The sequence below is a fragment of the Dermacentor andersoni genome, chromosome 5 (assembly GCF_023375885.2).
Source record: "Dermacentor andersoni chromosome 5, qqDerAnde1_hic_scaffold, whole genome shotgun sequence".
Classification (NCBI taxonomy): domain Eukaryota; kingdom Metazoa; phylum Arthropoda; class Arachnida; order Ixodida; family Ixodidae; genus Dermacentor; species Dermacentor andersoni.
Genome location: NC_092818.1, coordinates 191,135,071 through 191,149,287, shown reverse-complemented (window position 1 = coordinate 191,149,287; position 14,217 = coordinate 191,135,071). Strand labels below are relative to the sequence as shown.

General features: G+C 45.1%; 1 protein-coding gene across 33 annotated transcripts in view; it reads left to right on the top strand.

The window, feature by feature from the left end:
• Positions 1-14,217, top strand: part of LOC126532323 (cytoplasmic dynein 1 intermediate chain 1-like) — a 117,264-nt gene that overhangs the window by 88,992 nt on the left and 14,055 nt on the right. For all 33 annotated transcript variants that reach the window (XM_050180018.2, XM_050180016.2, XM_055071442.1 and 30 more), the window contains one exon: positions 13,594-13,719. In XM_050180018.2, the coding sequence (XP_050035975.1) occupies positions 13,594-13,719 (126 nt within the window). The remainder of the gene's footprint in view (positions 1-13,593; positions 13,720-14,217) is intronic.

Below are 14,217 nucleotides of genomic sequence, written 5' to 3'. Positions count from 1 at the left end.
AGCACATAGTTATTGCATTCTGCACAGCCTCAATATTAGCCGCTATCATCATTATCACATTACCGTACACATCGAGCGGCAGACGCAGCTAAAATGTCTGCGGTCATTGCAGTAGGTTAGTGCGGAAAGGTAATACCGTACATCGCACTTATTGTATGGTAATACGGCACTGCTAAAACTCTCTAATGACAGCACGGTTTGCATGTGATGTTCTCTGACGTCGCCGCCACAGAGGCGGAGCCGGCAGGCCGGTTTACCGCCGATTTATTTATTTTTTCCTTCTTCGTCTTCTTGCCGGCTACAATTCGTTTCCGACACGATATAATTACCAGCCAAGTAAAATTATCTCAAACGTGTGCCTGCTCTACAAAGCAGACAGTACTACTAAGCTCCTGGCGAGATGGGAAGCCCTCGATGCGAGGGCATTTCGCAGGCAGACAGCACGCACCTACCATCTGAACGAGGCTGCTTGCTTGGCTTACACATTTGCCCTTTACATCAACTGCATCGAGTAAACCAATTGTATTTAATTACGGGCAACCTAAGTGTAGAGTGTTAATCGTGCTGGCAAAAATAAGTGCTCTTTGACAAGCTCAGGCTAGATCGAAAGTGCCGTCAGCCGAGCTAGGCCTACTGGCCCTATCACTGGCTGTCAGCGGAGCCGTCATTGGACAGTGCGCCATTGTGAAGTGTTTTGTCACTAACAGAGGCATAATTTTATTGACAGTGTTTGCATAAAGCAAAGCAGTGTTATGCAAAGTTGTTGATATTGTATTTCTCAGTGTGGATATATGAAGTCTTCTGAGTATACAAGCTGGGGCGCTGAATCTGTTTGGAGCTTATGCGGCACTCGCTCGATTGGATGCACGTACCGTGTACCCCGAATCGCCGTATGTCGCGTGTCATAGAGTTGCTGTATATGCTCCCTACGGAAGCAGAGTTGCACTGCACGTAGGTCCGCCATCTTGCCCGCCGACGCATCCATGTTAAGCATGAAAGCCTCTCCTCTTGAATGCAGGAAATAGCACGGCTTAGCAGCCGAGTGTGCTTGCTTGTACATTTCGCATCATAGGCGGTAAAAAGGCTTTCACATCAAAGAAAGAAGGGAAACTCAGAGAACCAATTTAGATAAAATTGATGCTATAAGTTGTTCATTGCGAGTCGCTATCAGCAAAAACTTTTTTTTTTATATACGAAAACTCGAACAGACCTTATTCTAGATACAGTAAGTTCTAAAAATTGCTCATTGCACGTCGTCTTTGACACATTGCTTTGAAGGATAAAATAGGTAACTTGAGCAAACAACAACTGCGGATAAAGTGCTACAAGTTATCTGTGCTTTGTGCTTTGTAAATAATGCAAGCTAACTAGAATTTTGCGCAGATCAAGGTAGGTCTTGGGTAATAGAAGCTAGATACGGCTTCAAATTTTACACTTCACAGTTCAGTGGACTATGACAGACTGTATAGACTGTATTATGCTTCCCTATTATGGACAGTTTTTTGTCCGGCTAACCAGCTAACCAGCTGTTACGTAGCACGAGAGGAGCCATACATGTTTTGAATGTTATCGCCTATTCTCATAAAAAAAATATTGCCACTGAGATTTATACTTACTCTATATCATCACATTTCATGCGTGACACGAATAGGTTTGTGCGTTATGGAACGGACTGTTACGCTGGAATAAATAACGAGTCACATTGAATATCCGACGCACTCCACTTGTAGTACCGATTTTTATGTGCGACAATCATTTTGCTTCGAGTGTCACTTGTTTTCTGGGCTCGTGTTTGACAAGAGAGACAGTTTATCAGAGTGTCTACTAACCGGCAAAACCAGGAATTCTCAGGGATTTTGAGTAGTCTGGAAAAACTCAGGGAAAACTCAGAGAATTTGGGTTTCTATCAGGGAAAATTGGCTTTAAATTTATTAAAAGGGAACCCAAAGTCACGGTAATGCTGGCCCGAGTAACAGAGAGTAATCATAACGAATGGTCTTTTTGACACCGCGTCATCGGCTGGAGGAGTTGTTAGAGTACAGTCAACGAGTGGTTTTCCGAAGGCCAGATAATTCGGACGGCTTCACAACACCAGTACGTACCCCATAGGGTCAATGTATAAGAACGCTGAAATTTCGGACGCAAGAACCCTTCGCCGTCCGATTTACCGGACTTTTTGCCGGGACCGCAGGTCCGAAACGGCATTAATAAAAGCCACAACCGCCGCCAGTTTGATAACCTCGCCGCCTCGAACCAGCACACTCGCACGTAGATCCGCTGGCAGCCGTAGCCACCACCGCAGCAATGCTACGCCTAGCTTCAGCTTCTTGCCGTTCTGTACCATGTTTTTCATTTAAAGAATTCGCCGCTGTCAGCAATGGCACCGACACCGCCTTTGTGGTCATCGCGACAGGCTTCGAAGTTAGAAAAGCATGGCACGTTGCAGAATGCCGGTTTCCGAAAGTCAGCTTCACCGCATTAGAGAAGTGTTACGCTGTGAAGCATAACAAGTGTGTGAAGGGGCAACTGTCACGGGACACAGTATGTATTCCTTAATTATACACGCGTACACCCGCCATCTTCCGTCACAGTGCGAGCACCGATATGCCTAATAAGTGTACTGGCAGGCCTTCAGAACTTTTTTGGGCGTGCCTGTGGCGATTTCAACCCAGGGCTGTAAAAGACATGCATTCATTTTTTTAGACGTTTTGTCAGCCCCTAGGGAGTCCGAAAAATCTGACGCTGACTGCACAATTGTCCAAGAGGATGCTTCAAATAGTCCGTGTGGAGAATGCGCAGCCTAAGGAGAACAAGAAGACAAAGGACCTACACATTGAGAAATGAACAGGGAAGGAAGCACGCTGCCACTTTTTTGAGAGAGCTTGCACTCTAAAAGCAAAGTGTTGGCTGACACGGAGATGCAGGTGTCCGTCATTCAAGTAAAAAAAAAAAAAACTCTTTAAAGCAGTGAAACGCAACACTGAGGCCTTGTGCGCGGGCTGAGTATGTCAGGACAGTTGAGGTTGACTTACCAGCTGTTGCGAGAGAATCTCACTTCTGATAAAGTTTGGGCCTCATACCAGTTGGCTTGCTATCAATTGATAGAAATAGCTCATATTCAAAAATATTCTGTATGCATCTTTTTTTTTTATTCGTATTTGAGAATGTTCGACTCAGTTTGCAATGGATTCTACTATTTCCCTTCAAAGATATTTTATTCGCTGTGCATTTTACATAACTCCTCCCTTATGTTTTCTTTTTGAATAAAATACTACCTCTTACTATTCAAACTGGATTAAATTGCTTTTTTTTTATTTTTTAACATGCTTACTAGAAAGTGACACCATTGGGTGACATGATGTAGGGAGCTCGTCTTGACATAAAACATAGTTCTGTGTCACTCAGGAAATATCGCAAAGGGACTCGGGGAAAACCTGGAAAACTCAGGGAATTTGGAAATGTCAACTTGGTAGACACCTTGGTTTATGTTGTGCTTTAAAAATACATGACATAAGGGGTGCGAGGAAAAGGTGGTTAACGAAATTCTCAAATACTCAGATTCATCAGTCACAGATATGGCACTGCCTTGTTCTTCACTTTCACTAGTAAAACTGGCAGTGTAATTCGACAAAATGCCAAATTACAAAATTCTGAGAAGTATCATATGGAAATGAGAAGCACCTGATAGTAATCTTGACGCTGCACCATAGGGCAACAAAAAGAATGTCCATCCAAACAGCAGTAAACAACACACCAACACGATACATCCAACACTGGCGTGGCAGAGACTGCAGAGGCAGAGGCTCGCGAAGGCGGTAGCGCAGCAGGTGGCAGTGCAGGCGCAGCCATGAAGTTGGATTTGGCGAATAGGGGTGCGAGTGGCGCGTTCAATCAGACACACAACTCTGCTCCCCAAGGGGAGCATATACAGCAACTCTAGAATGCTGGAGCATGCAGCACCACACGTCGAATTGGACGCCGAATCGTACCATGCGTCTCCTGCAGTGCCTCCTTTATTTTTTCCTGTGCCTGCCGCGTGAGCACCGCGGTTTGCCATGCCCTCACCTGTTACTCTCTCAGTTTTGCTCCAAAATGCTGCTTGGCAGCTCCAACCTTGTTACCCGCTTGCAAATGACATTCTCCCCCGCCCACGCTCAGGCGGTTTGCAGACATTTTGCGCTGTGCTTGTTCTGTCGTCTGCAAGCCAGAACTACAAAAGTTATTAGGGGTTGCAATGACAATAAAATGAGTAATCTCTGCATTCATAGTAAAATATTTAGCGCGCACAATTGACAAGGGCACAGTGAAGGGGGACACACGAGCGCTTACTCACAACTATTTTAATTTCGGAAAGATACAGAACATATATACCCCGATGCCTGGCTTATGCATTTTTCTCGCGCACTTTTTGATATGAAATGCTTCTGTGATTTCACGTGTTAGTTTATTTTTATCTGAAAACAAAATGTCAGTGTTAAAAAATACCGGATCACAATGACATAGATTACAGTGGTTCGACAAGTGCGAACGGTTTTCTTTACAAAGAGAGCGTTCGTGTTCTTTTAGACGGGTGTTTATGCACCGACTGGTTTGTCCTATGTACATGTTGCCACAGGTCAACGGAAGCCGGTACACAACACCTGTTCTGCATTTTGTGAATTTTTTATCGTCTTTTAGGCCGCAGCTGCGTTTTTTTACCTTATTGTCTAACTTATTGGAAATAGCTTGGCACAGTTTTTGCACCTTGTTAGGAGCGCTGAAAACCACTTCAATGCCATACCGGCTGGCAACATTCTTTAGCCTATGGGAAAAATAATGGACATAAGGTACAACTGCAAAGCGCTGTTTGTCTGGCTAAGCCTGTTCCTTGAATCTGTGGGTTGTACACGCTTTACTATTTTTATTACCTTTTCGGCCGCTCTGACTATTATGTGTTCCGGGAATCCCACCGAAGCTAGTCTTGTTACCTGATTGGCAAAGCTTTCTTTTATTCGGTGGCAAGATTTTACTAAAGCAGCTTGAAGGCAAGACACCACAATTCCGCTTTTTACAATCTTCGAATGTCCTGATTTGTACTGTAACATGGGCTTTTTTGATCTATGGCTGTACATCCAGCATGTGTGATCGGGTAGCAATCGCAGAGAAAGATCTAGAAACTGTCGTTCGTTTTCTTCAGCAATCTCATGGGTAAACTTAAGGCCCAGGCCGCATTCATATCAAAATGTGCGCGAGAAAATGCTTAAGCCAGGCATCGGTTGTAATCACTGAAAATGAATTTGCTTTTTTAAATACTGGATGAACCTTCTTAATCTGTTTTTAATCTGTTTCTGTTTTACTGACCACTCTTGTTGCACATGCTCAGCACTGATAGCTGGGGTATATACGTTCTGTATCTTTACGAAAATAAAATGGTTGTGAGTAAGCGTTCGTGTGTCCCCCTTCACTGTGTCCTTGTCAATTGTGCGCGCTAAATATTTTACTATGAATTCGTACCAACTCGCCCAACTATCAGTTCTGCTGCAATCTCTACATGCATTAAAAAATAAGGGTGAAATTAATTTTTGTTGTGCCTCTTACCGGGGGCCATAATTCCCGGCTCTATCAGCTTGCAGACGACACTTTTAACCCACAGGTTTCTGGCAGCAGTAGACAAAGGCTCGTCTGTTTGCTGCAACGGTGATGTTCCTGTGATGCTTTATACGTCAGTATGCACTGCTTTTGTGTGCCATTTTGTATGTTGAGCCAGCGAAAAAAAGACCCTCGAGTGTCCTTTCACGATATACCTGTGGACAAAGAGCTACGGGAACGATGGCTGCAAGTTATCACAAGAAAGAACTGGGAGCCGAGTTAAGATTAAAATTATTTGGTGGTATGCAGCCTTCAGTTTTTGGAAAGCGACTTTCGCCAGGACACGAAGAGGCACATGCTCAAGCGAGGTGTGCTCAGTATTTTTTCTCACTATCGATCCTACATGAAGAAGGAGCAGCGTAAGGTAAAGAGTTCTAGCGTTACACAGAAAAGAAAGCGGAATTCCTCTATGGCCACACCAGCTAACCTGCCTGCACCTACTGAAGAATTGTATTCATGCGCTGCATCGTCGTCAGACATACTGGAAGTTGGCCTGAACATGCCCGCTCGAGTTCCTCAGCCCAGCTGGCCCAGTCGTCAGGTCACATCAGAAAGTACAGTAAACCTCGTTCATAATTTTTTTTTTTAAATCGAGAGAAAATGTACTAGCTGGGAAAACGTACGATCCGAAGAAATAAAAAATTTTTACAAGCTCAGCTATTGACATCTTATGTAATGCTAAGCGTCGCGCGGATCGCTGCAGCACAAGACACCGACGCGGGTCGAGCTGGTGGTGCTCCGGCAATCCGAGACACGTTTTGTTGTTTTCCTGTTGTGTGGTCTTTTAAGAGGGCGACGGGGAACCAAGACGAAATCGAGCTGGTGGGTGACGCTGGATGCTGTTGAGGCGAAACGTGATGCCCACATCGTGCCGCCAGCAGCAGGGAATGGCGGCGCGTTTGGATTATCACCTACTAAAAGCGTGCAGTATGTTACCAATGGCACTATGCACCACGCGCTGTAAAACAGATAGATGAGGATGCTTATAGCAATAGGTTTCATGGCGATAGCTCTGAATGCGGCGTACGACAACCTGGGCGGAGATTTTCTAGCACCGGACTAAACTTTGCGTGCCGTCATTCTCACATGAGAAGGGTGGCTATATACTGTTATCGATCACGTGCGCCTCACGCCTTTTCTTGTTCACATGGGATCTAGTGGCCGGAAAACATATACAATCGCAGTCTGCAGCAGGGAATGGCGGCGCGTTTCGGTTATCGCCTATTAATAGTGTGCACTACGCTTCTGACGGCACTACGCACTGTGAAACAGATAGGCGAAGGTGCTTATCGCAATAGGATTGGCGGTGATGGCTGTGAATGCCACGTGTGAAGATCCGGGAGATTTGCTGGTACCGAAATGAGAAACTGAGTGCGCGCCAGCATTTTCATGTGAGACGGGTGGGTGAGTATTGTGGTGAAGCTGCCATGGCGGGCAGCTATACACTGTTCTCCATCGCGCATGCCTCGCACATTTTCTTGTTTACATGGGATCTAGCGGCCAGAAAACATATCATACAATCGCAGTTTGGCGATGTACTGGTGCCGAAAAATCGTGTTTTCTAGGAGCGTATGAACCGATAAAAAAAATAAGTGTAAATCTAGTGTGTGATTTTTTGTCTTCTTGATCGCGAACATTGGCGCAGGAATGTATGAACCGATAAAAAAAATAAGTGTAAATCTAGGGTGTGATTTTTTGTGTTCTTGATCACAAACATTGGCGCCGGGAACATATTGAGGTTCTATTGTATATCTGCAATCCACAGAGATGACATGCCTGATACTGCTCCTTTGGCTTGAACAAGCGGGAGATGCAGGAACTTCATTTTTCCAACCGATGTGCAGTCTGTAGACGGGGCAGGCGCTCGTGCCTTGAGATCTGTTGGCGCTCAAGCTGAATGGAAAAGCTCTGCGTCAGCCTTCCTAAAATGAAAGAAGTGGTGTGAAAAAGAAAAGACCTGGAAGACACGAATTGAGAGGCTGCAGGCAACCGTCAGCGCTTACAAAAAGGAGCTACAATGCCTAAAGGAAGAGCGCAATGTCAACCAATTTTTTCAAGTCACCACAGGCTCAAACCATGACAGTACGAAAGCCAGATCAATTATGGATCAGGTGCTGAACTACAAGGCAAAAAAAAAAAAAAAGAACAGGCTTGTCCGAAACAACTACACGGCAGTGCATAATTTTGCACAACCTTTCCACGAAGTCATATGAATAGCTCATGACACAGCTCCTCGCACTTCCATGCAGAACGACACTTCAATAGTACCCAAGTACTGCAGGTGAAGTAGGTCTCAGGTGATCTTGTGAAAAGAAGGCTGAGCACCGAGATGGAATGCCTCGGGACGTAATAAGCCAGAATCTGCAGCCTTGTCATGGATGAAATGCGGATTAAGCAGAGGCTCGATTATAACAGGCAAAAAGATGTTTTCCTGGGAGATGTTCACATGGGAGCTGACCAGACGTACGTCTGGTCAGTCTCTGAAAGGAAGGAACTGGCAAACTCTTATCCTTTTGCCCCTGCAAGACATGAAACGGGGAAAAGCGGCAGGAGAAGATGGACTACCACTCGATTTAATCAAAAATGGAGGAGACATAATGCTTCAAAAACTCGTGGCCCTTTATACGAACTGTCTATCGACTTCGAGGGTCCCAGAGAAGTGGAAGAATGCCAACATTATACTAATCCACAAAAAGGGAGATGTTAAAGAATTGAAAAATTATAGGCCCATTAGCTTACTTCCAGTATTATATAAAATATTCACCAAGATAACATCCAATAAAATAAGGGGAACACTGGACTTTAGTCAACCAAGGGAACAGGCAGGTTTCAGGAAGGGATACTCTACAATGGATCACATCCATGTCATCAATCAGGTAATCGAGAAATCTGCAGAGTACAATCAGCCTCTCTATATGGCTTTAATAGATTACAAAGAGGCATTTGATTCAGTAGAGATACCAGCATTCGTAGAGGCATTACGTAATCAAGGAGTACAGGACGCTTACATAAATATCTTGGAAAGTATCTACAGAGATTCCACAGCTACAATTTTCCACAATAAAAGTAGGAAGATACCTATAAAGAAAGAAGTCGGGCAAGGAGACACAATCTCTCCAGGGCTATTCACTGCGTGCTTTGAAGTATTCAAGCCATTAAACTGGGAAGGTTTAGGAGTAAGGATCAATGGCAAATGTCTCAGGTCCATGCGGTACGTTTTATAACCAGGAAATACGACCGACAGACTAGCGTTACTAACCTGAAGTTCTCGCTATCACTCCCAACACTAGAGCTGCGAAGGAAGGTCGCTTTGCTCTGTCTTTTCCACAAAATAATTCATAGTCAGCATCCTACTACCCTTCCCCTTACCGAACCACATCGTACATCCCGTCGCCTTTGTAATAGCCACAGCTTTAGGCGCATAATTGGCCGAACCACGGCTTTTAATTCATCAGTGCTTCCGCGTGCCATAAGCTACTGGAATGATCTTCCTTTTCGCATCGTTGCCATTCATGACTCTGCAGTCTTCAAAGACCAAGTACTGCACTGGTTTTCTTAGCTGTTTTATTCACTGCCTTGTACTTTGTTAGTCACTCTTTTAGCCGCCATTTCAATGTTCCTTCAGAGATTGCATATACTGTGCAATATTTTTGTGGCCTCATATTTGTAGCTTTATACTTGTCATTACTTATTTGCGTCCTGCGAAACTGTTACCCATTGTATAATGATGCATGAGCTGCTTATTTTGTGTCCTTCATTTTCTGTACATGCCCCCCTCATACAATACTCCTATTTGGAGCCTGTGTGTATCTTGAATAAATAAAAAAAAAATACCTTCAATTTGCAGGTGACATTGTTCTGTTCAGCAACACTGGGAACGGGTTACAACAAATGATTGAGGACCTTAACAGAGAGAGTATAACAGTGGGGTTGAAAATTAATATGCAGAAAGACAAAGATAATCATCAGTAGCCGGGTAAGGGAACAAAAGTTCAGGATTGCCAGTCAGCCCCTAGCGTCTGTGAAGGAGTACATTCACCTAGGTCAGTTACTCACAGGGGACCCTGATCATGAGAAGGAAATTTACAGAACAAAAGTGGGTTGGAGCACATTCGGCAGACATTGTCAGATCCTGACTGGAAGCTTACTATTACCAGTGCTGACATATGGGGCAGAAACTTGGAGACTGACAAAGAAGCTTGAAAACAAACTAAGGACTGCGCAGAGAGCGATGGAACTAAGAATGTTAGGCATAGCGTTGAGAGACGGGAAGACAGCGGTGTGGATCAGAGAGCAAGCAGCGATAGCCGATATTCCAATTGATATTAAAAGAAAGAAATGGAGCAGGGCAGGTCATGTAATGCATAGGTTAGATAACCGGTGGACCATTATGGTTACAGAATGGGTGCCAAGAGAAGGGAAGTGCAGTCAAGGACATCAGAAGACTAGTTGGGGTGATGAAATTGAGAAATTCGCAGGCACTATAGTCTGATACAACTTTAGAAAAAAGGGGGCATTTATTCCTCCGAGGCAGATGCACACGAGCATCCACCAATGGGTGCGCACTCTTGACTGACGTCATGAGCTGGACAGCCGGCCACACCGACGACGGAGAAGATGGCCGCCCGCGCTTCGAACTGGGCCAAGTGGCGTCAGCTGTGTGGGTCAGCCGCTCGTCAGAGTGAATTCCCGAACTGTTTGTGATGGTCTATGATGGCGGAAATATTACTGCGAGCTTACGATGCACCATTTGTGCCACGTGCGTTTATTCTGAGCCGGGATCCGGCGAAGAAATATTGCAGCGAGCATCGCTGACGCTGTGCTATGCTCTGCCTGAAAACAAGATCTCGCGGCGACACACCGCTACAAACAAAAATCCTAACATCCTGCATGTTTGTTCCATGTTGTTTTGTTTCGCTCCAGAGTGAAGTTTGCTGTTTTGCTTTCTCACTTCTGTGATTTCAATTCATTCTTAACTCGGGCACTCACCATGAGCAGAGCAGCACTTTAGATTCTCCGAGATAACAAGACAGGTAGATTTTTGAACGCTTCTTTCCGCGACGTGCTCTCATACAGTAATATGAAGGACTCGCAAACACGAAAGAATATTTTAAAAGATGTGATACAATAAAAAAGAATGCACAGGTTCTTCTCCCCATGGCACGGCTGCAGCACACTGCAGCCGCTGCCATGGGGAGAAGGTAATAGCATAGTGCCACCACACGGTCAGTTGGAGCAACAGGCACAAAAACAATACAGGAGGCGCTGGTCTCCTACTTCAAACGGCTGCACTGCGTGGAAGCTGACTTTAAAACTGTGCGGCAAAGCTGATTTAAGAAAAACAAGCCAGCACTGTATAACGCACATTAGACCCTTGCTCATTTTTCTTGCCAGAAAATCAGGTGTGCATTAGGTTTTTGCTTTGGAACCATAGAAAGTGGCCGCACATTTGATTCAGGTATGTGTTAGAATCGGGCAAATACTGCCAAATGTATCAGCGGTGTGTTTTGAATATTTTTCTGCATCTTATTTAATTCGACCTGCTGGATAATTCAATCAGCTTCATTGGTCCCCTAAGGGTCGAATTAACTTACATCGACTGTATTCCTTGCGCACTAATACTGGTGAGAAACATTTAAGCCCTACTTTGTTATATATAATAATTCAATGTATTTTCAGTTAAGGTTCTCATGGCTTGGCAGAGGAACTTCTGTGGAAAAGGGCAAACTTGAATTTTTCAGCAGCAGCAATTTTTCCAGCTAGTTTGACTCATTCCACATGCTGCCTGTAGCCAATTTAAGCTGAAACAAGTATACTCACTATGTGCCAGAGCAGTGAAGGTTATACTGTAGGCATTCGTTGGTACGATCCCATTTCGTACAATATCCAGGCGCCAACATTTGTGATTAAGAACATAACAAAATTAACCAATACAGTTATGCTTCTTTTAAAAGCGAAGCTTTCCTTTGCGAACCTCTCTGGGTTTTCATGACCGTTGGTGCTGCACGGCTGTTCTTTCCAAATAGGCCAGCCAATCACGGTGGAGGATGAATGCGGTGTCACCGCTGCTGGGTTCCTTGCTCAACCACTAGATAGTGCTCGCCCCTGTGCATCTGCGGCAGTGGCTGCAGAGGCCATGTGGGGGGAAAGAAAGAAATGTCGGGACACCCCGTGATCTATTGCATGTGTGTGTTTTGTTACAAGGCATTGCATTAGCCGCTTTACAATGTCTGAATAAATCCATTCATGTCACTTTGTGTGGCCTTTCAATAACACCAACTTGTATTTCAACTCTATGCACTCGCATAAAGCTTCGCTGTATGTATATCTCATTGGGTTTGCAGCTTTTCTAAGTGGTTGATTCGTTCCTGGAAAATACGATCTTTCGACACCAACATTTAGTGTGTTGCCCAACTGCAATCATATGGTACATTTTCTGGCTGCTAGATCCTATGTAAACAAGAAAAAGCACATGTGTACAATCGAAAACAGTAGCCACCTGCTACAGCAGCTTCACTGCAGTACTCGCCTGCCTGTGTCACTTGAAAACCCGTGCACACTTTTTCCTATTCCGGTACCAAGAGATCTCCTTGTGGGTCACCACACTCTGCAATCACAGCTATTGCTACCAATCCTATTGTGATAAGCATCTTCACCTATCTGTTTCACAGTGCACTTGGCGTAGTGGCATTGTAAGTGTACTGCAGACTTTTAGTAGGCGGCAGGGAATGCACTACCGTTCCCTGCCGCAGGGGGGGTGAAGTTACCATCATTGGCCGTTTTGCTCTGCAGCATTGTGTTTCAGTGTCGCCCACCAGCTTGATTTCATTTCAATATGCAATGCGATGTGCAATAGGACAATGACAATGCATGTCTCATGCCGCAACTATTCGCGCCGAGTGTGTGCATAAGAAATTTCTGCCAAAATGTTCCACTCAAGGAAGCTTCTAACCCAAATTTAATTAGAGGAGCGCAACTATAAGCTTGTCGAAGCAGCCAACATGACAACGCACATCTCAGGCTACCCGAGCCCCATGAGCTCGGCACAAGCCGGCATCTCGTGTTGCAAGAATTTGTGCAACACTTAGTGTTACGTAGATGTCAACTACAGTTGAGTCTGCCAAATTTTTTATTGCGAAATCAATACTGCTCGCACTTTCGGCCCATCGGTGGTCGTGGCGCCTCCTTACACAGCTGCGCGTCACGTGACCGTGTGACGTCACGCCAGACCGAGAGACGGGGTCCTAGCTCGCGGCATCGATGGTGGAGGCGAAGCCTTGCGCGCCGCTGCTGCGGCGCTACCGAGAGAGGGGGCTCACTGGTGTGACGTCACGCTAGGAGAATAAATGGGGCTACAGCTCGGCTCCTCGCAGTGGTCGGCGTGCTGCCTTGTGCTATGTCGGATGATGTATAGCCATAAGTTTAACAAAGGGCAACCATGTCCACATCATCAGCCGAACCAAGGCGCAGCCAAGGGTATTGCTTTCGCAATCTTCCAGGCTTAACCAAGCTAAGCCTTCAGCCAATTTTTTTTGTGACTAAGGAACATACGTTTTTCCAGTTAGTACATTTCTTTCCAAAATGTATGACCGAGGTTCTACTATATACCATTGTTATCATGGCAGCAGCTGCTGTGATAGGTTTTGTTTTCCGGGCAGTGCTGTGCCAATTGATAAGGGAAGTGGTTTATGAAGTGAATGCTACAGTTTGTGCTTATAAATGGATTGAGCAGCCAGGACCTATGGAGCAAGTGTCCTTGCAGCAGTCAGTGTGATTTACATCCATACTGCGGAATTTGAAAAATGGCAGACAAAAGCAGTATAGATACACTACAGGCACTTTAATGTGGCTGAGAAATAGTTGGCGGTGGCACTTCGCTTGTGCGAATGAGGAAACCTTTTGTGCACTGGGCTGGTAGCATTTGCAAGCTTTGGGTCCTCTACTATTCTTGTTCTTGCCCAACAGCTCCCCACAGTGAGTGAAGTGGTGGATGGAAGCCCTGCACTGAACAGGGTCATCTGGACACCTTCAGGACACCAGGTGGCAGTGGGTGACGACGCTGGGAAAGTGTGGGTCTACGACGTTGGGGAGGTGAGCTTCCCCCACAAGTTTTTTCATTGCTTCATGTTCTGCCAGCTTGTCATCACTGCCTGCACCTTTTTGAGTCTTTACATGTGTTAAACATCTATTACATACAGTAGAACCTCGTTAATACAGCCATTCTTAATTTGGAAAATTGAATAATTTGAACTTGCCCTACAGTCTCGGCAAGTGTACATTATTTAATGGCATCAACCTTGTTAATTACGAGTTATTTGACTGCACATTCATTCATTTGAACAATCTCCAGAGCTTATTGATTGCAAAGCACTGCAAATGTTTGAAGGAAAAATACAAAAGCTTGCTAGCGGCCAACCAAAATGAAGCAACGGCATCATCGCCAGTCATTCAGCAGACCGTATGGGAACAGGACGCTGGAATGCTTCGTGCCTATTTGTGCCTTGCTAGCCTTTATTCTTGCGTTTACCAACATGCATGACACCTCGTTGGCCACGTGCCTTTAGAACTGTGTAGTTGCCATCCATGATC